A 24382-nucleotide genomic window follows, 5' to 3' on the forward strand; every position below is an offset into this window, starting at 1 on the left:
AGAGATATTAGAATAAACTCTTCTTTTGTTGCCAGGGACAACAAAAGATTTAGAATAACAACAACACATTTGTTATAACAAATCTGTTATATTGTTATAACAACAATAACAACAACAAAAGATTTTAGAATAGACTCTTTTGTTGCCAAACTCTTCTTTTGTTGCCAGTGGGGCACTCTTGATTTGCTTATCCCCCATGCCCTCCCTTCTGGGATGGCTCTTACCTGAGTATCAATACTGTTGGAGTGCTAGTCTGAAGACTAGGAGCATTCTTGGCTGTTCCTGCCCTCTTAACCCTCGAATTACATGCATCAGCAAGTCCTGGGCATTCCATCTCAAGATTAGTCCTGACAGCCATTTACTTCTCTCCCAAGCTACCATTGCCCTCTTTCTCCCTGGTCATAGCCTTGTGATTGAAAATCCATTTCTGTGTCACTTTCCATCTACTCATTTTTCACATAGCAGCATAAATATGCCCTTTCGAGACAACTAAATGCTAAAATGAAAGTTTTTGATAAAGGTTATGTGGTGACAGATATTCTACATACCAGTGGGAGTTTCAGGAGTTTCAAAGTTGGAAACTAGGGATAGTTTCAAGTTAAAACTGTTTAAATAACTGCTAATTCTTCAGTGGTATGACAGGGTTAGGAATGAGTGTGAATAGAATAATTTTTGAGAGAGCTATTTCCTTAACTATTTTTTCTAGTCACTGATTGTGTGTGTTAGTTACTCAGTCGTGTCCAACTCTTTGCAACCCCATGGACTGTAGCCCACCAGGCTCCTCTGTCCACGGGATTCTCCAGGCAAGAATCCTGGAGTGGATTGCTATTCCCTTCTCCAGAGGATCTTCCTGACTCAGGGATGGATCTGGTATCTCCTGCAACTCCTGCACTGGCAAGTGGATTCTTTACCACTGAGACATCTGAGAAGCCCCATCTGCATATCATTTTTCCTTAAATATTTAAATGAAACCTTTTAAAATGAGATATATCTACTCTCCTTCTACAATACATTTCTCTTTTGGCTACAGGATTAAAAGAGAGAGAGAGAGATGCTGCCGTAACAATATTCTGCTTTCTAAATAAAAGAATAAAAAAGAGCCTAGTTATTTCTAACTAAATTTTGTCAAGTTTGCAATCAAAGCATGTCCAAAGAATGAATACTACTTCATACTTTAATGTTTGTGAAAGACAAGAATGAGTGGAGAATAGCAATATCTAGGAAGGCAATGGCACCCCACTCTAGTACTCTTGCCTGGAAAATCCCATGGATGGAGGAGCCTGGTGGGCTTTCGTCTATGGGGTCGCACAGAGTCGGACACGACTGAAGCGACTTAGCAGCAGCAGCAGCAGCAGCAGGACTGAATAAACAGATTGAAATGAACAGACATGTCATGGTCTTTGTCCCAAACTTGACAAATCTCAGGTGCTCTAGCAGGTTAGAATGTTAAGAAAATCAAAGCACAGAGAACATGCAAACATCTGTAACACCTAAGAATCTTAAAGCCTTCTTACATGTATTACGTTATAGTGTTCACACAAGAATATTGTGAGAAAAGCTTCATTTTCTTTTCATACATACAAAAAATGTTTTCTTTCCTACATGCAAAAAAAAATTATTTCAGTGAGATTGAAATAATTTTCTAAGGGCAAAATTGCAAATTCTCACTTTCTGATTTCAGCTCAAGAGATGTTTGTATATATTTCAGGTGTTTTTCATTTATAAGTAAAATTTATCTTTGCATTTTGTATATAGAAAATATTTGCTTGGTAATATTTTAAAGGAGATTTAAATCAGTTTAACAATGTAAAAGTAACTATCATTTTTTGCAATTAATAATTTACAGGTTCCATAATGAACACTTTCTATTCCCTTTGCATGCTCAGTCACTCAGTCATCTCTGAATCCTTGCAGTCCCACAGACTAGACCACCAAGCTTCTCTGTCCATCAGATTTTACCAGCAAGAATACTGGAGCAGGTTGCCACCTCCTCCTCAAGGGAGTCTTCCCAACCCAGGGATCAAACCTGTGTCTCCTGCATTGGCAAGCTGATTCTTTACCACTGAGCCACCTGGAAACCCCCTCTATTCTCTTCAGTAAATGTTAAAAGGAGAAGGAGAGGAAGGAAAGAGAGTGAAGGAAGAAAGAAAAAAGAAAGAAAAAAAAAAGAGAGAGAAAGTTTTCAAAAGAAATGAGGAAAGAAAGAAGAAAAAGACCAGAAAGCAAAGAAGCTTAAATAAATATACCTTTCTATAAATAAAACATCAATACCATTACCATTTCCCCCCTGCAAATAAGTACTTACATTTCTTGTTCCACAAAAAGTTGTTCATTTATCCATATCCATTGTTTTCCTGGCGATGTAATATATAGTCCAAGCCAACTAGGTTGTCCAGATTTCAGACTCTTCTGTATGAACTCCTACAAGAGAAATAGTATATTCGTTCACTCATTCAAAAAAATTTGGGGATGTGAAGGCAATAGGTTTGTGACATCTGTCACCATATTGATCGCCAGTGTTGATTCAGGTGATCTGGCTGGCTAGGTGGGTGTCCCTTCCTCCCTAGCCACTCCGTGTGCATCCCTCTAGAAGCTGCAAGTTCCATCAAAGAGGACGACCATCCCAATAGAGGAGGACCAGTCTCCTGTCAAGAGTATACAAGTAGCTGTACTCCCCTGTTAGAACCTCCAAACAAGCTCTCAAAAAAAATTTGATGCCTTTTATACAGTAAGGGCTTCCCTCATAGCTCAGTCTGTAAAGAATCTGCCTGCAATGCAGAAGACATGGGTTTGATCCTTGGGCTTGGAAGACCCTCCGGAGAAGGAAATGGCAATCCACTCCAGTATGCTTGCCTGGAAAATCCCATGGCCAGAGGAGCTTGGTGGGCTACAGTCCTTGGGGCTGCAAGAGTTGGACACGACTTAGTGACTAAACCAAACCATACAGTAAGGCACTGAGCCAGGCACTAATGGAATGATAAATAACCATTTCTTTCAGAATAATAGGGTTTAAAAAAAATAAACAACAGTAATTGTAGGCCCCCGGGTGGCTAGAGGGAGCAGAGAGACCAGGGTGCCCTCTACTCCTGGGTGTCTTCCGAATTTGGCTCCAGCCTCTCCCAGAACCCCTTCCCAGTCACTCCAATAGGGCCTTTCCCTGACACCAGGCTGCTTATTGACCAATACCCAATGGCCAGTGAAGGTTTACAGGCTCAACAAGGACCAGCAGTGGGACAGCCGGGGCACCAGGCATGTCATCCAGCTACATAGAGTGGCTGAAGGGCATGTCCCTGCTAGTTAGGGCTGGACAAAATGAGGTCCACTGGAGAAGGAGTTGGCAAACCACCTCAGTATTCTTGCCTTGAGAACTGCATGAATAGTATGCTGGTTAAAGAATGTTCAAAAGCAATGACTATGAACCACTCACACTTTGAATTGTACCTAGTGATTTACCCTTACACTTAAAAACTGTTATTGACTCCTCACCAGCTCTTTTGAATTTTGAATCACAGGTAAATGTGCCTGTAGCTTTAAACAATCACGTTGACTTTCATTCCAAGTTTTAGGAACAGTTGAAAACCTGTAACATTTTCCTTGATTCAGTAGCCAGTCACTTGGGCACACATAATGATTTCCTGAAGGAAAATACAGGGGAAAGCAATCAGTTAAACTACAGTCATTAGAGAAAGTGTGAATAGTATCAAATGTAATTGAATGGAAAATAGATTTTTGTCAACTCATTTTTTTGTGATTAAAAGGTACCTCATTAGCAGCATGAGAATGAAATTAATTCAAAATCTGTCTATTTCCTGGAATGGAGTCAGTGGTTGGGGCTATGGGTTGCAGAGAACAAAGCTTATGAATTCTGAGCCATAATTAGGAGATACAAATCTTTAATATAAATAATTTATATATAAATAATACAGATACATTTATATAATATTTATATATTAAAATTATTTCATATTTATTTATTAAATAATATTTTATATTAAAATAATATTATAAATAATTTATATTATTAATATTTTATATTATTTATATATTTAGATATGTTTAAATTTATAATATATTTTTATTTATTTTTTTACTTTACAATATTGTATTGGTTTTGCCATACATCAACATTAATCCACCACAGGTGTACACGTGTTCCCAATCTTGAACCCCCCTACCACCTCCCTCCCCATACCATCCCTCTGGGTCATCCCAGTGCACCAGCCCCAAGCATCCTGTGTCCTGCGTCAAACCTAGACTGCCGATTTATTTCTTATATGATATTATACATGTTTCAATGCCATTCTCCCAAATCTTCCCACCCTCTCCCTCTCCCACAGAGTTAAAAAGACTGTTCTCTACATCTGTGTCTCTTGCTGTCTTGCATACAGGGTTATCGTTACCATCTTTCTAAATTCCATATATATGTATTAGTATACTGTATTGGTGTTTTTCTTTCTGGCTTACTTCACTCTGTATAATCAGCTCCAGTTTCATCCACCTCATTAGTACTGATTCAAATGTATTCTTTTTAATGGCTGAGTAATATTCCATTGCTTTCCACAGCTTTCATATACAGTCGCAGCACTGTTTATAATAGCTAGGACATGGAGGCAACCTAGATGTCCATCAGCAGATGAATGGATAAGAAAGCTGTGGTGTAATATATATTTAATTTTAAATAATTTTAAATAATATATTTAGACTTAAATATATTACATATTAATAAATAATAAAACATATGTTATTAATTTTAAATAATATTTTAAATAATATAGTCAAATTTAAATATATCATTTATATACTAACATATAATATTTTATATTATTAATAATTAATAATTTAAATTAACATAAATAATTACCACAAATAATATCTATATTAACCTATTTGTACCTAAATATTAATATTTATATAATATACAAATATATAATATTTTAAGTGTTTATAACTAATCAAAAAATTAAAAATCTGTTGTTTGATTCTGTCCCTTGTTTCTAATTTCTTTTCAGTTTGAGATTGTCCTTACAACCTGCACTTCCTTCCTGTGAGATTACTTTTCATCATCATTTCTTACCTTATTGTGTTGATTGCTTTTCAATCACAGTTCCCTGCCAGGAGCCAGCATGAGGAGTCCCGCCCGTGGCAAAGGTCATGAGGTTAAGGGGCCTGACAGGCAAAGGCGAGTCGGGCTTTAAGGGAGCCTCACTAAATCTGCTCATGCATCTGCCCCCAAAACCAGAGTTTGCCTGCCTTGCTGCATTATGCCTTTCATCTATACTTCTGACATTACGGGGGGTCTGAAACAGATGGGAATACCAGACCACGAGACCTGCCTCTTGAGAAATCTGTATGCAGGTTAGGAAGAAACAGTTAGAACTGGACATGGAATAACAGACTGGTTCCAAATAGTCAAGGCTGTATATTGTCACCCTGCTTATTTAACTTATATGCAGAGTACATCATGAGAAACGCTGGACTAGAAGAAGCACAAGCTGGAATCAAGATTGCCGGGAGAAATATCAATAACCTTAGATATGCAGATGACATCCCCCTTATGGCAGAAAGTGAAGAGGAGCTAAAAAGCCTCTTGATGAAAGTGAAAGAGGAAAGCGAAAAAGTTGGCCTAAAGCTCAACATTCAGAAAACGAAGATCATGGCATCCGGTCCCATCACTTCATGGGAAATAGATGGAGAAACAGTGGAAACAGTGTCAGACTTTATTTTTTTGGGCTCCAAAATCACCACAGATGGTGAGTGCAGCCATGAAATTAAAAGATGCTTACTCCTTGGAAGGAAAGTTATGACCAACCTAGATAGCATATTCAAAAGCAGAGACATTACTTTGCCAACTAAGGTCTGTCTAGTCAAGGCTATGGTTTTTCCAGTAGTCATGTATGGATGTGAGATTTGGACTGTGAAGAAGGCTGAGCGCCGAAGAATTGATGCTTTTGAACTGTGGTGTTGGAGAAGACTCTTGAGAGTCCCTTGGACTGCAAGGAGATCCAACCAGTCCATTCTGAAGGAGATCAGCCCTGCGATTTCTTTGGAAGGAATGATGCTAAAGCTGAAACTCCAGTCCTTTGACCACCTCATGCGAAGAGTTGACTCATTGGAAAAGACTTTGATGCTGGGAGGGATTTGGGGCAGGAGGAGAAGGGGACGACCGAGGATGAGATGGTTGGATGGCATCACTGACTTGATGAACGTGAGTCTGAGTAAACTCCAGGAGATGGTGATGGACAAGGAGGCCTGGCGTGCTGCGATTCATGGGGTCGCAAAGAGTCGGACATGACTGAGCAAGTGAACTGAACCACCTCTCTCTGTAAAGGAATTAACTTAGGACTCCAGTTAATACATCTCCTGGGCGTGGTCCCAAAACTCCTCTGATGGCTCTCTAGCCTGCCTGACAGGATTAACTGGCCACATGTGATTGTTTACAGCCTCCCAACCCTGAGAGGCACAAGATGCTTTAAACTTTCTAAAAACAGATTCTTTTGAGAAGTTAGAAAATTATTAGTATAGTATTAGTGAGTTAGTCAGAAATTATGTTGGTGCAGGGTTTCATCGCTGAGTTGATTGCCACCAGGCCTCCATAGCCTTAGGCACCTGGGAGTATGTTAATCAATGTAATTGGAATGTAGAAAAGGAAATATAGTAGTTTTGATATTAGCAATACTAGACTTTTTGAGTTAATGAATTTTCTCTTTTGTTATAGATCACTGTACTCCTCTTTCTTTGTTATAAATTACTGTGTCCTTGCTATGTAAAAATGTAACTTTATCACTATCTTAAGACTAAATAGATCTTAAGGGGAAACAAGTTTTCTGATGATTAACCTTTATCAATAGAAAGAAAGGTGGGGCCATAAAATGTTAATTGGTCTCCAGACCAGAAGATATTGTAAAACAAATGTAAGACCCTTGTAAGAACAAAGATATGCTGAGAACACATTTATCTCTATGTATAACTGAAAGTATAAAAGTGGATTTGGAAAATAAAGAAACAGACCAGTTCCTAGAAAGACTGATTTCCCCCATGTGGTCTTTTCTCGTTCTCTTCTTTTCTGGCTGAATTCCCATCTGGAGCATGGAGGCTCACCATGTATACTTACTTTCCCTGGCTTCTAAGACCCACGTGAGAGGGAGCCCAAGGCAGGGCACCCTCCTCTATTCAAGCGGGCACTGGTGGCCTACGTAGGTGGTGCAAACTCCTTGTCTTAGAGTTTTATTGGTTTTCTGTGTAAACCAAGTTATTCAGCCTCTTTCTCCACTAATAGTTCTACTACACTATTTCTTTCTAATCTCCCTCCATATCTTTAATCGAGCAATTAATTCCTCAGATGCTGACTCCGTCCCTGCTTCAAATTCCCTGGATCCACCGGGGCTGGACCCCAGCAGTTCCCTAGTCTTGAATAGCCTTCCCTTCTTCTTCATCCTCTAAATTATGTGTATCTTTTAATGATCAATCTCATTTCTGAGGTAGGAGATAAGCCCCTGAGCCAGACAGCTGCTGTTTGTTAAGTGGAGTAAAATTTTTGTTCTCATCTAGACCCTCCAAGGACATTGCTAGTGGCAGAAGCTGAGCACTACTAAAGTAAAGAGATAAGATGACCACTTCTGAGGTCAAGAAAAACTCTCCTGCCTGCATATACACAGGAAGACTCTTTGGGGGTCAAAAATGGAGGGTGCACCATCTGATAATAAGTGTACCCACAGGCCTCTCCGCAAAATGTTTTTGTGCACCCACGTTGGGGAGGGTCCGAGGACTAGTCAAGTGTGGGAAAAGAACTGAGATAACTGGCCAAAGGTAAACAAAGACCCAGAAGAACTGTCCTATGGTAGTGATCTAAATTGCCTCTTTACTGTGCTCTGCCTCATTAGCAAGGACGCCCACACTCTTCCTCTATCAGTGTGTATCTCTGCCTTGCTTCTGTCTTAAACAAACTGCTTCCCTGTGTGCTCTCCCACTTTTTACATTGTTTCTAATAATAAACTTTGTGCATGTGTTTACAGTTTTTGCTTCCTTGAAACATTCTTGCTTTAAAATGGGGAAAAGAGCCAGGGCTGCTCCTGGAGTCTCTAACCCTTGGTGGACTAAAGGCTAGGATTCCTGATTGTCATCAAGGCTACCTAGGTTCAATTCTTGAGGAGGGAACTAAGATCTCTCTTTAGGACTGCTCACTGCTATCTCTCTGAGATCATTTTTCACCTCCAAAACAAAGTTTTTAAACAGTCATAATTTCTGCCACCTCTAAGAATCGGAACACTCAGGTGCTGCTTAACTAGTCCATGTCATTGTCACCTGTGAATGACTCCATAACTTTTATCTGATTGGAAGGTTCTTCAGGTAACTGACATATTCATCATTGACTCTCCTTTCATACATCACTTTAATTATAGTGCGTGCAGGTTGATTGTTGAATGACTGAATTAAATATCCATAAGTTAGAGCATGTCAAACTTTTCATGGCTACTATTTTAGTCTGTCATCTAAAGTCTAAATTTTTTAAAAATTCATTTTAGGAAATTGAATTAAGATATCTAGCTATGATGGGAAAACAAAACTTCATCAGCAGACATGACTTGAAGAAGACTATCATGGATGTAATATAAAATTTATAATAATTTATATTTTATAATAATATAAAATTTATATATTGAAGACTATCAATATATAAAGCATCAAATATATCTTTAACTACTTTCTACTAGGGCAAGAGTTGACAATCCTGAGTAATTATAATCTTCCAAAAGTATGTGATGACTCAGGGTGATTGGATTATAATCTCAGCTATACAAGTACATACACGCCTGTGTGTTAAGTCACTTCAGTCATGTCTGAGTCTTTGTGACCCCATGGACCATAGCCTGCCTGGTTCCTCTGTCCATGGGATTCTCCAGGCAAGAATACTGGAGTGGGTTGCCATTCCCTTCTCCAAGGGACTTTCCTGACACAGGGATTGAACTCACGTCTTATATCTCTTGCATTGGCAGGCGGGTTCTTTACCACTGAGGCCACCTGGGAAGCCTGTACAAGTACATAGTCATGTGCTAAAATGACCTTAAATATTCTTCTCAGTTTATGATTGGAGAGATGCTATTTATTCACTAGTGAAAAGGAGTCATTTGGACAAACTAATTCTATTACATGGATTCTGATAGACTGTAAAGGTACAGGTCTAGAGCGGCAAAACACACTGAAAATACTCCAAATGATCAGTGTAATATGTTAAAACCACAAAAAAATGCAAAATGTGGACACTTATTGTCCAGAAGAGTTATAAGAGTTAATTCAGTTTCAAGCACCACGTTCTACAATAAGGAGAACTATCATGAGGATGAGGATGGAGAAAAATACTTATTGAGCAACACTTTGTATCAATTCCTGTTTCAGATGGTTTGCATAATAATAACTAACACAAAATGTCATTACTGTGGGCCAAGCAGGTTTCTAAGCACTTAACATATATTTATTTTTAAAAACAACTTTATAAAAGACAGATACATTCAATGAAGCAATAGAAATAGACACAGTAAAATCCAGAACATGAGAAATTAGACACAACCATAATCCATTTTTTTCAACATTAAATAAATGTTTAAGAAGGAAACAAAAGTAAGGAGAATGTACAGATTTAGAGACTCGAGACATTTTAGCTGATGTAACTGATCTTTGCTCTGATTCTAACAAATAAAATGGAAACAAAAATCGAATGCTGATGGAATAGTAAGATGATATTAGGAGGTTATTGTCAACTTGGTTTTAGGAATTGTGGTAGAATTCTAAAATGGGCCCAAGGAGACATCAAATGGTGCAGCTGCTTTGGAAAACAGTGGCAGTTCCTCCAAATATTCAAGCAAAGAATTGCTATGTAACTCAGTAATTCTACTCCTAGGCATTACTATATATGAAATGAAAACACACCCATACTCACCTCAAGAAAGAAATGGTAACTGTGATGTGATGGAGATAGAAATCATCTTGCAATATATGTATATTAAAGCAACCCATTGTACACAGTAAATGAACACAGGACTTATAGTGACATTGTGACTGTGTTAAACCCTTAACTGTCAGAATCACATACTAAAATATTTAAATATTAAATGGCATGATAGCCAGTAATTGCTTTAATAAAACCTAGTATGAGAGTGTGATGGAGGTGGAGATATAGATGAGTTAATCTTCATTACGTGTTAATAACTGTTAATACCAATTGAAAGGCACACGGAGATTTATTATATAATCCTTTCTACTTTTAGTTATGTTTTACATAATACAAATCTGTTATTTAGTGCTAAATTGTGTCCAATTCATTTGTAACCCCTTGGACTGCAGCCCACCAGGCTCCTCTGTCCATGGGATTTCCCAGGCAAGAATACTGGACTGGGTTGCCATTTCCTCCTCCAGGGGATCTTCCTGACCCAGGGATCAAACCTGTGTATCAAATGCTGTATCTAAAGTCCAGCATTGGCAGGTGGTTTCCCTGAACCACCAGGGAAACACAATAGAAATACAAGAATATAATAAAACAAAACCTTATGAAGCAGATATTATTATGCTTAATTTACAGATGAGAAAGGGAGTCACACAGACATTATCACTTTCCCAAAGTCATACAGCAGATAAATATTAAAGCTGAAGTTTCAATCCAGTTACTTTGGTTCCATAACCCATGTTACTAATCACTGAATCATGCCATCGTGCCCTATGCTAACTGGTATGTTACAGTTCTTCAGAGAAACAGAACTAACAGAATTTTGTTTCTGTGTGTGCATGTTTAAAGAGAGAGAAATAAAGAATGACAATGAAAGGAGAGAGAGATTTTAAGGAACTGGCTCATGTGATCATCAAGGCTAGCAAGTCCAAAATTTTTAGGCTAGCAGGTTGGAGACCCAGGGAAAAGTTGGTGTTGCAGCCCAAATCTGAAGGCATTCTAGAGGCTCAATTTCCTCTTCCCCTGAAAACTTCAGTATTTGTCTCTCAGGGTGTCAGGAGCCACGTTAGGCATTACTGACAAAATGGAGGCATGGCCCCAACCCCTTCTCCTCATCTCGCAGGCACGGCCCCAGGATGATGGAGTTGGTCTTGTGATTCTGACTTGTTCTTTCCTTTCTTTGGTTGGGTTGGCTGGAAAGAATGTTAAGGTGTTTGAGAGAAGCATGAGAAAGCACAAAGCCTTCTGCAGTTGTGCCCAGAAAATAATCTATAAAATAACCATTGACATTTGTTCAAGGATCTTTACAAAGAATGTCCCAGGATGAGCACGTAGGCTGCAGCTTAAGGCCAAGGGAAGGATTGTTATCTGAGACCTGTTTGTGAGGGAAATATTTATGGCAAAAGAAGTTTGCTGAGTTTCAGTTCAGTTCAGTCGCTCAGTTGTGTCTGACTCTGTGACTCCATGAATTGCAGCACGCCAGGCCTCTCTGTCCATCACCAACTCCTGGAGTTCACTCAGACTCATGTCCATCGAATCAGTGATGCCATCCAGCCATCTCATCCTCTGTCATCCCCTTCTCCTGCCCCCAGTCCCTCCCAGCATCGGAGTCTTTTCCAATGAGTCAACTCTTCACATGAGGTGGCCAAAGGACTGGAGTTTCAGCTTCAGCATCCTTCCTTCCAAAGAAATCGCAGGGCTGATCTCCTTCAGAATGGACTGGTTGGATCTCCTTGCAGTCCAAGGGACTCTCAAGAGTCTTCTCCAACACCACAGTTAAAAAGCATCAATTCTTCGGCGCTCAGCCTTCTTCACAGTCCAACTCTCACATCCATACATGACCACTGGAAAAACCATAGCCTTGACAAGATGGACCTTAGTTGGCAAAGTAATGTCTCTGCTTTTGAATATGCTATCTAGGTTGGTCATAACTTTTTTCCCCAGGAGTAAGCGTCTTTTAATTTCATGGCTGCAATAATCATCTGCAGTGATTTTGGAGCCCCAAAAAATAAAATCTGACACTGTTTCCACTGTTTCTCCATCTATTTCCCATGAAGTGATGGGACCGGATGCCATGATCTTTGTTTTCTGAATGTTGAGCTTTAAGCCAACTTTTTCACTCTGCTGTTCCACTTTCATCAAGAGGCTTTTTAGTTCTTCTTTACTTTCTGCCATAAGGGTGGTGTCATCTGCATATCTGAGGTTATTGATATTTCTCCCGGCAATCTTGATTCCAGCTTGTGCTTCTTCCAGCCCAGTGTTTCTCATGATGTACTCTGCATAGAAGTTAAATAAGCAGGGTGACAGTATACAGCCTTGACGTACTCTTTTTCCTATTTGGAACCAGTCTGTTATTCCATGTCCAGTTCTAACTGTTACTTCCTGACCTGCATACAGATATCTCAAGAGGCAGGTCTCGTGGTCTGGTATTCCCATCTCTTTCAGAATTTTCCACAGTTTATTGTGATCCACACAGTCAAAGGGTTTGGCATAGTCAAGAAAGCAGAAATAGATGTTTTTCTGGAACTCTCTTGCTTTTTTGATGATCCAGCAAATATTGGCAATTTGATCTCTGGTTCTTCTGCCTTTTTGAAAACCAGCTTGAACATCAGGAAGTTCATGGTTCACGTATTGCTGACGCCTGGCTTGGAGAATTTTGAGCATTTACTAGTATGTGAGATGAGTGCAATTGTGCGGTAGTTTGAGCATTCTTTGGCATTGCCTTTCTTTGGGATTGGAATGAAAACTGACCTTGCTGAGTTTAAGGTTTAGGAATAATTAAGAATAGTTAGAAGCCTTTTTAGGAGATAGTGATCTTAAGATGCTAGGGGCAAATAGGGTTTAGAAAGATAAGAAATAAACTGAGGAATGTGGCATGAGTTACAATGTAATCACAAGTATAGGACACATAACAGAAAGTAGATAATCGATAGTAAAGCCAATTTTGAGAATCTGAAGCAGGAACTCTGTTTGAAGGACAACAGTGATTTCTGGAGACAATAAATCTGGGTGGGGGAAACTAAAAATGTCAAACCTCTGACCTAATGCTTTTGTCAAAGTATAAAAGAAAACCTGAAGCTTGAAACAAACATGTAGTTATGGACTTCCCTGTAGCTCAGATGGTAAAGTGTCTGCCTACAATGCACGAGACCTGGGTTCAATCCCTGGGTCAGGAAGATCTCCTGGAGAAGGAAATGGCAACACACTCCAGTAGTTTTGCCTGGGAAATCTCATGGATGGAGGAGCCTGGAAGGCTACAGTTGGTGGGGTCGCAAAGAATCGGACACGGCTGAGCAACTTCACTTCACTTCACTTCACTTCTGTACTATGAGTCAGAGGCTACATCATCACATGCCAACACCGCTCACCCCTTGGCTGCTGGAGCTGAACTCCAGCATTAGGGCTTTCAACTGATTGGGTGAAGCCCACCCACATTCTGGAAGGTGATTTGCTTTACTCAAAATCGATTGACTTATATATTAACATAACCTAAAAAGTGCTTTCACAGCAACATTTAAACAAGCATTTGATCAAATGTCTGGGTATTGTGCACTGCCTAACCAAGTTCACACATGTAATTTGAACAGTTATACTTGGTTCAATCTACACTAAATGTTCTATGATGTTAGTTATTACATTATTCCTTTGCAAGTTTTCAAAACTGATGTTTAATTTTCCTAAATTCATGTGACCAGTTGATTGAAATCTTTGATTCAAACAGAACAGCACATTACAGACATATGATTACCTGCTAGGCTGGTGATATTAGCTTTCTGAAGGAAATCCATTTCTCTATCTGCATTCAATGCAAAGGGAAAAATATAAATAGAAACTTAAAATAGATAGAAGTCTAGGTATATGAAAATAAGCATGCTAGCACAAAATAAAAGCATACAAATAAAAATTCAAAATCTCTTTTTTCTGCTATGCTTCTATTCCTCTCCATCCTGAGAGTTAACTACTTTTTACCATATCTATTTTTACTGCTTTACTGCTGCTGCTGCTGCTACTGCTAAGTCGCTTCAGTCGTGTCCGACTCTGTGCGACCCCACAGATGGCAGCTTACCAGGCTCCCCTGTCCCTGGGAGTCTCCAGGCAAGAACTCTGGAGTGGGTTGCCATTTCCTTCTCCAATGCATGAAAGTGAAAAGTGAAAGTGAAGTCACTCAGTTGTATCCGACTCTTGCGACCCCATGGACTGCAGTCTCCCAGGCTCCTCCATCCATGGGATTTTCCAGCCAAGAGTACTGGAGTGGGGTGCCATTGCCTTCTCCAAGTACTAATCAAAATCCAAATATTCTGTGCATTCTTAAAATTCATACCTTTTACTTTTTTGTATATTTTTCACTGAACTTTTTAATTGCTATTATTTCATCTTGTTGCAGGCATACACACAAGAATCTCCTTTCATCTAATTAAGTTCCTTCAGCTTCTTATTTGCATTATCTATAGATTTTTTAACACAAAGTGAATTAATTGCTTTTCAGAACACAGAACAGCTGATAATCTGAAAGGTCTTTTGATTACATTCCCAGGCTAGTTTCACTCCATCTAAAATTAGCCTCACCCCCTTATTTGCTCGAAAAGAATGCATAAAAACTCTTACATTAAAATGAACATTGCTCATAATTTTTAGAACATTGCTGCAGTGGTATAAGTTTATGTACATTTGAAAATGTGAGGCCAATTTGTCTTTTCTTTGAGAGGAAATGAATTCTTCATGTAAACATCTAGGATCATGTCTTTGTCTATGGTGTTCTGAAATACAATGAATCTATTCTATCTTATTGCTTTAGGAGCATTTTTATTTGTTTTTGGTATGATATGATGGGAATTGCCACTATAAGCAGAGTAAGGCTGTCACGACGCCAGTTTAAAAGAGCATACCGTAAAGTCTTCCTATTAATGACTTTGCTTCTGCACTCTTATCTCTGAAAAGGGGCTCCTCTCCAGGTTTTGCTGTGAGGAACAGCTTCATCTAGATTGAAGTCGTCTATTAACCGTTTTCTGAACTGTGGTTCCCTCCCTTGATTTATCCAATAGCATTAGCCCATCCAGTTTTCATTTTCTTTACAATTTTCTTCACTTACCCTTTTGTGTTTCTATTTGTTATTCCACTTTGTTATTATATATATATATATTTACTATTTTAATATAAAATCTTGGGAAAGAGTGTAAGTAAATATTTATGGTCAATACTTTGTTTTGAACTAGAAGCATGAAAAGTATTTTTAAACTGGTCAAAGTATAAGCAAAAATATAAAAGAAACACTAATATTAAGATTGTCACTAATTTATTAAAATATATATAAATAGCAAAGAATATTATCCTCACTAATATTTTTATCAATGTATTAAATTTTATTGGTTTCCTTGAGCCCTATATTTTCAAGAACTACAGTTTTGAGAGAAAGTTATAGAAACCATGAATTAGTCTAGTTACTTCAAAGAACAACTACAGAATAAGCACATTAACTACTACTTCAGAAAAAAAGTGTAGGTACTTTTATATCACTGTCCTGTCTCTTAAGGTGATACCAATGAACATATACTTTTAACAAAAATACAGTACTAATTTTTTAATAAAATAATTTCAATCTTTTATTGGAGATTCTTCATAAGAAGAGATATGGAATAAGCGCTAATTTTATACTTGAGTGTTTCCTAATTTTTCTTAATTTAAAAATAATTTTGTAATATGAAATATATAACTGGTCAGCTTACCAATATTGAGCTACAGTGTGGAGCTTATCTTGATAGTAAGAGGAATTAAAGATCAACTGTTATTTTTGAAAGTGAAAAAATAAATTAAAATTCCATACTCACCCCAAAAGTTCAGGCCAATTACTGACATAATGAAAATAAGGATGCCAATGCATCCAAGTACTAACATGAGACAGTAACACTGTAAATACAGGATGAAATCTGAAATATTGAAATTAAAAAAAAATTTTAGAAGTCTGTGACTATTTACTTTGTATACATTTTTCTGTTTTGTTTTTATTACAGAGAAAATTTGTTCATTTTAGATATAGCATTAGAATCTGTGATTAATTTATGTATAAGCTTTTCACTTTAATTTATTTTTATTTAATCTTTAGTTTATAATTTTAATTTATACCCAAATTATGATGAAAAGTATGATTAATTGAAATTTTAAAATACAATACAAAAGCAAAGAGATGCTATGGTTATCGAATGTGTTTGATTATGCTGAAATTGTCTTGCTTTGATTGTTTGGTGACTTTTGATGACTTACAATGACATTAAATTACCTCTGCATGAATAAATATAATGTATATATGTATATATATATGAATAATATATCATGTATATAATGTGCAGTAATATATTAAGGAGTTTGAAGGAGAATGGATTCATATTTATGTACGGCTGAGTCCCTTTGCTGTTCACCTGAAACTATCACAGCATTATTAATAAGCTATACCCCAATACAAAATAAAAAGTTTAAAAAATTAATTTAAAAAGTTAAAAATATAAAATAGGAGGAGATGCAAAAGTAATATATTAAAGATATGAAGCATTAGTATATAAAATACAAAATATATAATTTATATTATATATGTAGAATAATATATATATCAGCTATTGCCATGTATATTATTTATTTTAATGACTCACTATAACAAATAAAACATTTATTGAAGTTCTATTAATGTACCAGCCACTGTACTGGGAATATTTCCATATTATTCTACTTTTACATATGCTATACTGTATTTTCCAGGCTTTGATATTTTGGACAGCAATCAACATCAGCCTAAACAGCATAGATCTCTGATTAGTGAGGCTTGTCTAAATTAATGCACAGTATTCCTCTGGCTCAGAATTGACAGGAATGATCCCTTTACAGAGGAGAAAACAAACTTCCAAATACCTTAAACAGGCATACTATGTTAAGATCCTCTTTCAATTTTAATCTATTTTTGGTCACATACAAAAGTAGAAAGACCTCTGAAAAAGTGAAAGTGAAGTTGTGTCCAACTCTTTGGAACCCCATGGACTATACAGTCCATGGAATTCTCCAGGCCAGAGTACTGGAGTGGGTTGGTAGTCTTTCCCTTCTCCAGGGGATCTTCCCAACCCAGGGACTGAAACCAGGTCTCCTGCACTGCAGGCAGATTCTTTACCAGTTGACCCATCAGGGAAGCCCAAGAATACTAAAGTGGGTAGCCTATCCCTTCTTCAGGGGATCTTCCTGACTTGGGAGTTGAACCGAGGTCTCCTGCATTACAGGCAGATTCTTTACCAGCTGAGCTACCAGGGAAGCACCAAAGATCTCTACTTCACCAAAAATCCTCATAATATATTTTCTCAAGTTTATGACCACATAGATCTGCAGTTAATAGATTCCATACTTACCAGAGATGAAAATTTTAAGCTTAATGCCAAATACTATTATAGGTATAAATTAAAGGCCAATGATCTTTTACATAAGCCAAAATTTACATACTATATCAAGCCAGGTACCTGAAGTGCATTGTACTGGTCCATTTTATACCCACTTAACTGGTTGCCATTAGCCTAAGTGGTTCAATATTAAGAAACTGCTCTTTGAATTCCATTATTATCACTCCTGCAAGATTATTAGTTGTGTTATTCATATCTGCTTTATGTTGGGAAATTTTCCTTGACTAGTGGGCTACAGTCCATGGGGTTGTATAGTCGGTCACGACTGAGTGGCTAACACTTAACTAGCTTACTTACTTACTTATGCAATAAGTGTAACTTTATTTTATAGTATGAGTCAAATAACGAGGCAGGTTTTCTTTTCACTCATCAATAATAAGCAAGCTTATAATCCAATTTATCAAACACAAGCATGTTTAATATGTAATTTCTGCTGAATTACAAGCTTAATATATGTTGCCATAATTTAAATGGATGTTATCTTATATTCTATGTATCTATACTAAGATTTCATATGTCTCTGCTTCCTTGTCTATTACAAAGGGATTTATACATTAAAGAAGAAATAGCTAATAATTTAGTTTCATTTACTGTAATGTCTACATTTAATAAATCACAATATGGGGACCTCCCTGGCAGTTCAGAGGTTAAGACTTCACACTCCCAATTCAGGGGGCACAGGTTTGATCCCTGGTCAGGGAACTAAAATCCTGTATGCTGCATGGCATTGCCTAAAAAAATATTTAAAATAAAATAACAGGAAGAAACTTCCATAAAAAAGAGGGGAGCATAAAATGAAAGTAGATATTTAAATAAACATTAAGAAGAGAGAGAAAAAAATCACAATATATATATTTGCTTTATTATAAGTAAAGGGATTGAGATTTAAAAGAAAAACGAAATTGTCAAAGGTCAGGCGCTTTGTGGGGCTTAGGGTCGAATTCAGTCAATTTGACTCAATTTGACTGTAATTCCCAACCGATTATTCTGCCAATTCCATGGATCTTCTGTGAACATTGAAAATGGGTATGTATAAAAATGACTTTAAGGCTGTAAAACACTATATACCACTGCTACTCCCACCATCAGTACTAGCTCTTTACTTTTGAAGTATAATAGATATCTTCATGTACATAAGACATCCAAATCATTGTGTCTCTTTCTTATGTTTTGTAAAAGAAATAATTTATGCAAAAATACTGTTTTTGATCTTTTAGTTGAAAGTTGCATTCTTATTCTCGTATTGCTACTTTGAAGGGATTATACTTTATCCTATTAGCATTTCTCTGTACCATGGCTGCAAAAATCATCTTTTTATGGTTGATGCTTATAAAAGTCTGAACAATTTATCTTAGATGATTCATGATCATCTTTTAAAATCCCAGAATATGGTTAATTTTAAACGTTAGGGATAATTTTGCTCCTAAGAGAATAATGCAATTTTAAACTGGAGTCTAAATAAAGGTGAATAATATTCCTACCTTTAGACTTTTTCCTTGATTCAAAGCGATTCTTGAATTTCAGCATCATATAGCCATCTTCATTCTCCATTTCCTCAAATGTTTTCATATAATATTACCCAGAAAATAGGAAAAATAAAATAGAGGATAGTCTCAGTCTTGAATATTTCTCCTAAGCATGATATACCAAAAGCTAAAAGGAAGTCCAAAAATAATCAAAATTCACTCTGGCAGGGCTATCTAAAACCACACAGGATATGTTGGTGAATGAAAATGAAAAGACATGTTGATTTTTAGATAAAATTCTGTATGTTTCAAGGTAACAGTGGCTATTTTGTTTGACTCTTTTCAACTACCTTGTTATAAATAGACAAATTACTTGGCTGAATTAGGTTCTGGTGTGTGGAAAGTAGAAATTGTAAGACGTGAGATTGAATATTTTGCTAAGAAGATGTCTAAGCAAAGTGTTGAAGGTTCTGCCAGGGTGTCCTTACTATTTATGGTAATATGTGAGAGGAGAGAGATAAATTAAGGAATCATTAAGCAAAAAAGAAACCCGAAATTGAAGATTTGGAAAGTTCTCAGCCTACCCATATAAAGGAAGTAAAAAGACATACTCCGGAGAAAAGGCCAAAAGTGTGGCCAGACAATCATTCCATAAAGAAACTATGCATAATTTTAATTAGCCGTATCATCAGCTCAGTAGGGGTTGCAGTGGTAGAGAATCTGCCTGCCAACGCAAGAGATGTGGGTTCGATCCTGGGTGGGTAGATCCCCTGGAGTAGGAAATATCAACCTGCCGCAACATTCTTGCCTGGGAAATTCCATGGACAGAGGAGACTTGTTGGGCTAGAGCCCCTCGGATCGAAAAGAGTCGAACACAACTGAATGACTGAGCATACACAAACACACATCACCATCATCAGAAGCCATGAATATACCAACAGAGACGTTGCAAGTTTGGAATAAATAGGACAGAGGTAAGCTAACATAAGGATGGTTTTCAGACTTCTGGAAATATCCAGCTGTGAACATGCCTTATCCTTCAAGAAGGATGGTCCTGAAGACCATTTGGGGATCATCAAGGTTACTACTCCCACCATAAACCTAGAGCATGCAGAAACAAACAGGGGTGAGGAATGGTGACAAGACTATTTCCTCCTGGATTTCTGAATGTGGGGCCACCTCCTCAGCTTCAGCAGGGACAAGGCCATCACATCACTCAGATCAGAGGAGGTAGGGCCTCCACCTAAGACCCTGGAGATGACACTGCTGCTCCAGTAGACCCAGAAAGCAGAAAATCCAGTCAAAGAGAATATTTCTTGAACCTTCAGGGCCAATGGAATTTGCCTCTCCAGGGTTTGGACTGGCATGGAACCCATGACTACTTAATTCTTTCTGATTTCTCTCTTTTGGAGAGGGAGTGTTTGCCTTGAGCCTGCCTGATCCTGTATTACAGAAGCACATAACTTGGATGGTTTCACAGCTCCAGAGGCATTTTGCCTTGGGATGAATCACACCTGGAGTCTCACCATCTCTAATTTAGATGAGACTGTGCACTTGGAATTGATGGATGGGTTGAGATTCTTGAGACTGTTAGGTTGAATGTATTTAACATGTGAGAAAGACATGCCTTAAGGGAGCCAGAAGATGGAAAATTATGGGCTAAGTTTTGTCCCTCAAAGTTCAGACATTGATGCCCTAACTTCAAATGTGACTGTATTTGGAAATAGGGCCTTGATCAAGATAATTAAGGTTGAGTGAAGACACTGGGTGGCGCCCTAATCTGATAAGATTGGTGCCCCAATTAAAAGGGATGAGACTCCAGAGAGTGCTCTCTCTTCTTCACACAGAAAAAAAAAAAAAAGGTAACATGAGGACACAGTGAAAAGACAGCCATCTGTAAACCAGGAAGAAAGATCTCAGGAGCCATCTACCTTCTGGCACCTTGATCTTGGATTTTCAGTCTCCAGAACTGTAAGAAAATAAATTTCTATTGTTTAAGCCACCATATATATATATATTATGGTGGCCTGAGAAGTTGCTATAACAAAAGTCACTTCGAGTGTGGACTCGGCATTTATTAAGATTTATACTAGTCGTGGTATTGAAGAGATCTTCCTTCTGAGGACCTGCTTTCTCTTTCAGTAATTGAAGTCCAATCACTAAATATAATCATTATTGAAAATTACATTCTCTAAACTAAAATAACTCATATTAAATGCAAAGTATATACACTACTATGTGTAAAATAAATAACTAATGAGAACCTACTGTATAGCCCAGGGAACCCTACTCAGTGTTCTGTGGTGACCTAAATGGAAAGGAAATCCATAAAAGAGGGGTTATGTGTATATGTATAGCTGACTCACTTTGGTTTACAACAGGAATTAGCACAAAGTTGGAAACTAACTATACTCCAATAAGCTTTTTTAAAAAAAAAAAAAAAAAAAAACAAAGGTAATTAAAAACACACAAAAATTCAAAGCTGTGGTTTTTCTAGCAGTCATGTATGGATGTGAGATTTGGACCATAAAGAAAGCTGAGCACCAAAGAATTGATGCTTTAGAACTGTGGTGTTGGAGAAGACTCTTGAGAGTCCCTTGGACTGCAAGGAGATCAAACCTGTCAAGCATATAGGAAATCAGTCCTGAAGATTCTTTGGAAGGACTGATGCTGAAGCTGAAGCTCCAAATTTTGGCCACCTAATGCAAAGAACTGACTCACTGGAAAAGATCCTGATGCTGGGAAAGATTGAAGGCAGGAGGAGAAGGGGAAGGCAGAGGATGAGATGGTTGGATGGTATCATTGATTCAAAGGACATGAGTTTGAGCAAGCTCCAGGAGTTGGTGATTTACAGGGAAGCCTGGCAAGCTATAGTCCATGGGGTTGCAAACAGTCAGACACAACTGAGCGACTGAACTGAACTGAATAAAAAAAGCTAATTTATATCTATCATATCTATATAATAGAATTACTGTACATTTATACACAGATCTGCTACTGCACATCTCTATTAAGTTCTGGTATTCAGTAATGTCACAAAGGTAGCTTGCAATCAGCCACACTGGGCATAATTGCATCATAGAAACCACTGAATTATTACAATAAAGAGACTGACCATATCAAAAGTTGCCATTGGTATGAAATCACTTGAACCATTCTACATTAATGATGGGCATAGTACAATTTCTTTGGAAAATGTTATATTTTTACAAGCTGTTTTAAACATATTTTCATCTAATAGGAAAATAGCTTGAGATAAAATTTATAACCAAAAGTTTTGTATTTAATGCATGCAATCTGAAGAGTGTGGATATAAGCCAATGAGAACTTCTGCACAACTGAGATGGTAAACATACCCATCACCTTCCAGATCACAACTGGAGTGTTCTTATCACAAAAGAGAGGGAAAAGACAAAAATACATATTTTGTATCTGACCTAGAATTTCTACTCCCAAGTATTTCCTCAAAAGATAAGAAAATAAATGTCCACAGCAAGACTTTAACAGAAATATTGATGCTAGTTTTATATACAGTAGCAAAAAGTCAGAAACAATTCAATGGGCTAATGATAAGCAAAACTTTATAAATCCATACAATCAAATACCATGTAGCAATAATAAAGAATGGACCACTTGTCTATGCAACCATATGGATGAAACTCAAAAGACTTATGCTGAGCAAAAGACACTAGACTTACAAAGAATGCATACTGCGTGTTTCCATTTATACAAAATTCTAAAATCAGCAAAATTTATCTCCATTAATAAGAGGTGAGTGGCTGCCTGCTTCCACAGGGTAGGGAAATGAATTGCAAACATACATCAGGGAACATTTTGAAGAAATGAAAATGTTTTATATTTTGAGTCAAATTTTATATCTTGACCTTCCTTTGGAACAAGTAGATTTCACTCAACCATGATACTGTGGTTTTGGTTTCAGACCGCCACAATAAAGTTAAGATTGTCATAAAGCAAGTCACACAAATGTTTTGGTTTTCCAGTGCATATAAACTTTATATTTATTTGATATTATAGCCTACTAAGTGTGAAATAGTTATGTTTAAAAAATGCACATAGCTTAATTTTTAAATATTTTATTGCTGAAAAATGCTCACCATCTCTGACACACAGGGTTGGTACAAACCTTCAATCTGTAAAAAATGCAGTATTGGAAAAGCACAAAAATACAAAGTATGTCTGTATTTTCCTGTATGTGTTCCTATTAGTCATATGGATAGAATGCTTTGGTGATGGCATAAGTAAAATATGTTCATCTTCCCTCAAACTTAATGTCTTCTTTCTGTCCCCAAATGGAAACTGTGGAATCCTATACCAAGGTCACAAGTGAGAGGCCTTGTACTAAGGCCACAGACAAGGAGCCCAGCAACACGGTCATCTCCAGAACTCACTGAGCCCCATAGCAACTGTTGCCATAACCCCTTCCCCCTCTCCCCCCCTCCCCCCTCTCCCCCCCTGCCCCCTCTCCCCCCCTCCCCCCTCTCCCCCCCTCCCCCCTCTCCCCCCCTCCCCCCTCTCCCCCCCTCCCCCCTCTCCCCCCCCCCCAATCTAAACTGGCCAGCTCCTAGGTAAAAGTACTAACCAGTCACCTAATAACATCCTTCCACAGGAATTTTCTTTGTCTTGAGGCTATAAAAATTGGCTACTAGCCCAGGAGAGTGTCAGCTCTCCCTTGAGCCGGCCCTCTGTTCCAAGAGTGTCTACCATTCTAAAAAACTCTATTCTCCTCTCATTCTGTCTCGTGTCTGGAAATTTTTTTCCAACCCATGCAAAGAGCAGGGCAGAAACAGGTTTATCTGTCCTTCCCTCTGCATTTTACCTTGCATAATTTCACTTCAGATGGTGACAGACCTGACAAGCAGAATATCTTTGAGACCACCTGGAAGAGTTTAAGCCTTCACTTCTTATTTTCATCACGCTTTTTTACTCTACTTTTCTCTCTGTTCTAATTTCCTTCCCCTGCCTCGGTGTCCCTGTCTGACAAATGTAGTGTTGATCGCAAAGCAGTCACTGGGACACCAGCTGCTTTTTTTAGTTTTCTGCTTCCTCTTTAATTTTTTAATACATTGTATTTATTTATTTTGGTTGTGCTGTGTCTTTGTAGCTGCGCCGGCTTTTCTCTAGTTACAGCGAGAGGCGGCCTCTCTCTAGTTTCCGTGTGCGGGCTTTTCATTGTGGTGGCTTCTCTTGTTGCAGGGTATGAGTTCTAGGGCACTCAGGCTTCAGTATTATGGATCCCGGGCTCTAGAGCACAGGCTCAATAATTGTGGTGCTCGGGCTTAGTTGCTCCCCTGTATGTGGGATCTTCCCAGATCCGGGATCAAACTATGTCTCCCGCATTGGCTGCTGCTGCTTAGTCGCTTCAATCGTCTCCAACCTTGTGCAACCCTAGGGACTAAGCCTGCCAGGCTCCTCTGTCCAGGGATTCTCCAGGCAAGAATACTTGAGTGGGCTGTCCTGCCTTCCTCCAGGAGACCTTCCCAACCCAGGGATCTAACCCAGGTCTCTTTCAGGCAGATTCTTTACCAGTG

At 38.0% G+C, this 24382-nt stretch overlaps 1 protein-coding gene across 1 annotated transcript in view; it reads right to left on the bottom strand.

The window, feature by feature from the left end:
* Positions 1 to 19059, bottom strand: part of KLRF2 (killer cell lectin like receptor F2) — a 21874-nt gene extending 2815 nt beyond the window's left edge. Inside the window, exons 1-5 of the mRNA XM_069585751.1 lie at positions 18849 to 19059; positions 15763 to 15861; positions 13686 to 13733; positions 3487 to 3635; positions 2306 to 2421 (exon numbers count right to left, since the gene is read on the bottom strand). Of these exons, the coding sequence (XP_069441852.1) occupies positions 2306 to 2421; positions 3487 to 3635; positions 13686 to 13733; positions 15763 to 15861; positions 18849 to 18936 (500 nt within the window). The 5' untranslated portion in view covers positions 18937 to 19059. The remainder of the gene's footprint in view (positions 1 to 2305; positions 2422 to 3486; positions 3636 to 13685; positions 13734 to 15762; positions 15862 to 18848) is intronic.
* Between the last annotated feature and the right edge of the window lie 5323 nt (positions 19060 to 24382).

Source organism: Ovis canadensis, chromosome 3 (genome assembly GCF_042477335.2).
Source record: "Ovis canadensis isolate MfBH-ARS-UI-01 breed Bighorn chromosome 3, ARS-UI_OviCan_v2, whole genome shotgun sequence".
NCBI classification, from domain to species: Eukaryota; Metazoa; Chordata; class Mammalia; order Artiodactyla; family Bovidae; genus Ovis; species Ovis canadensis.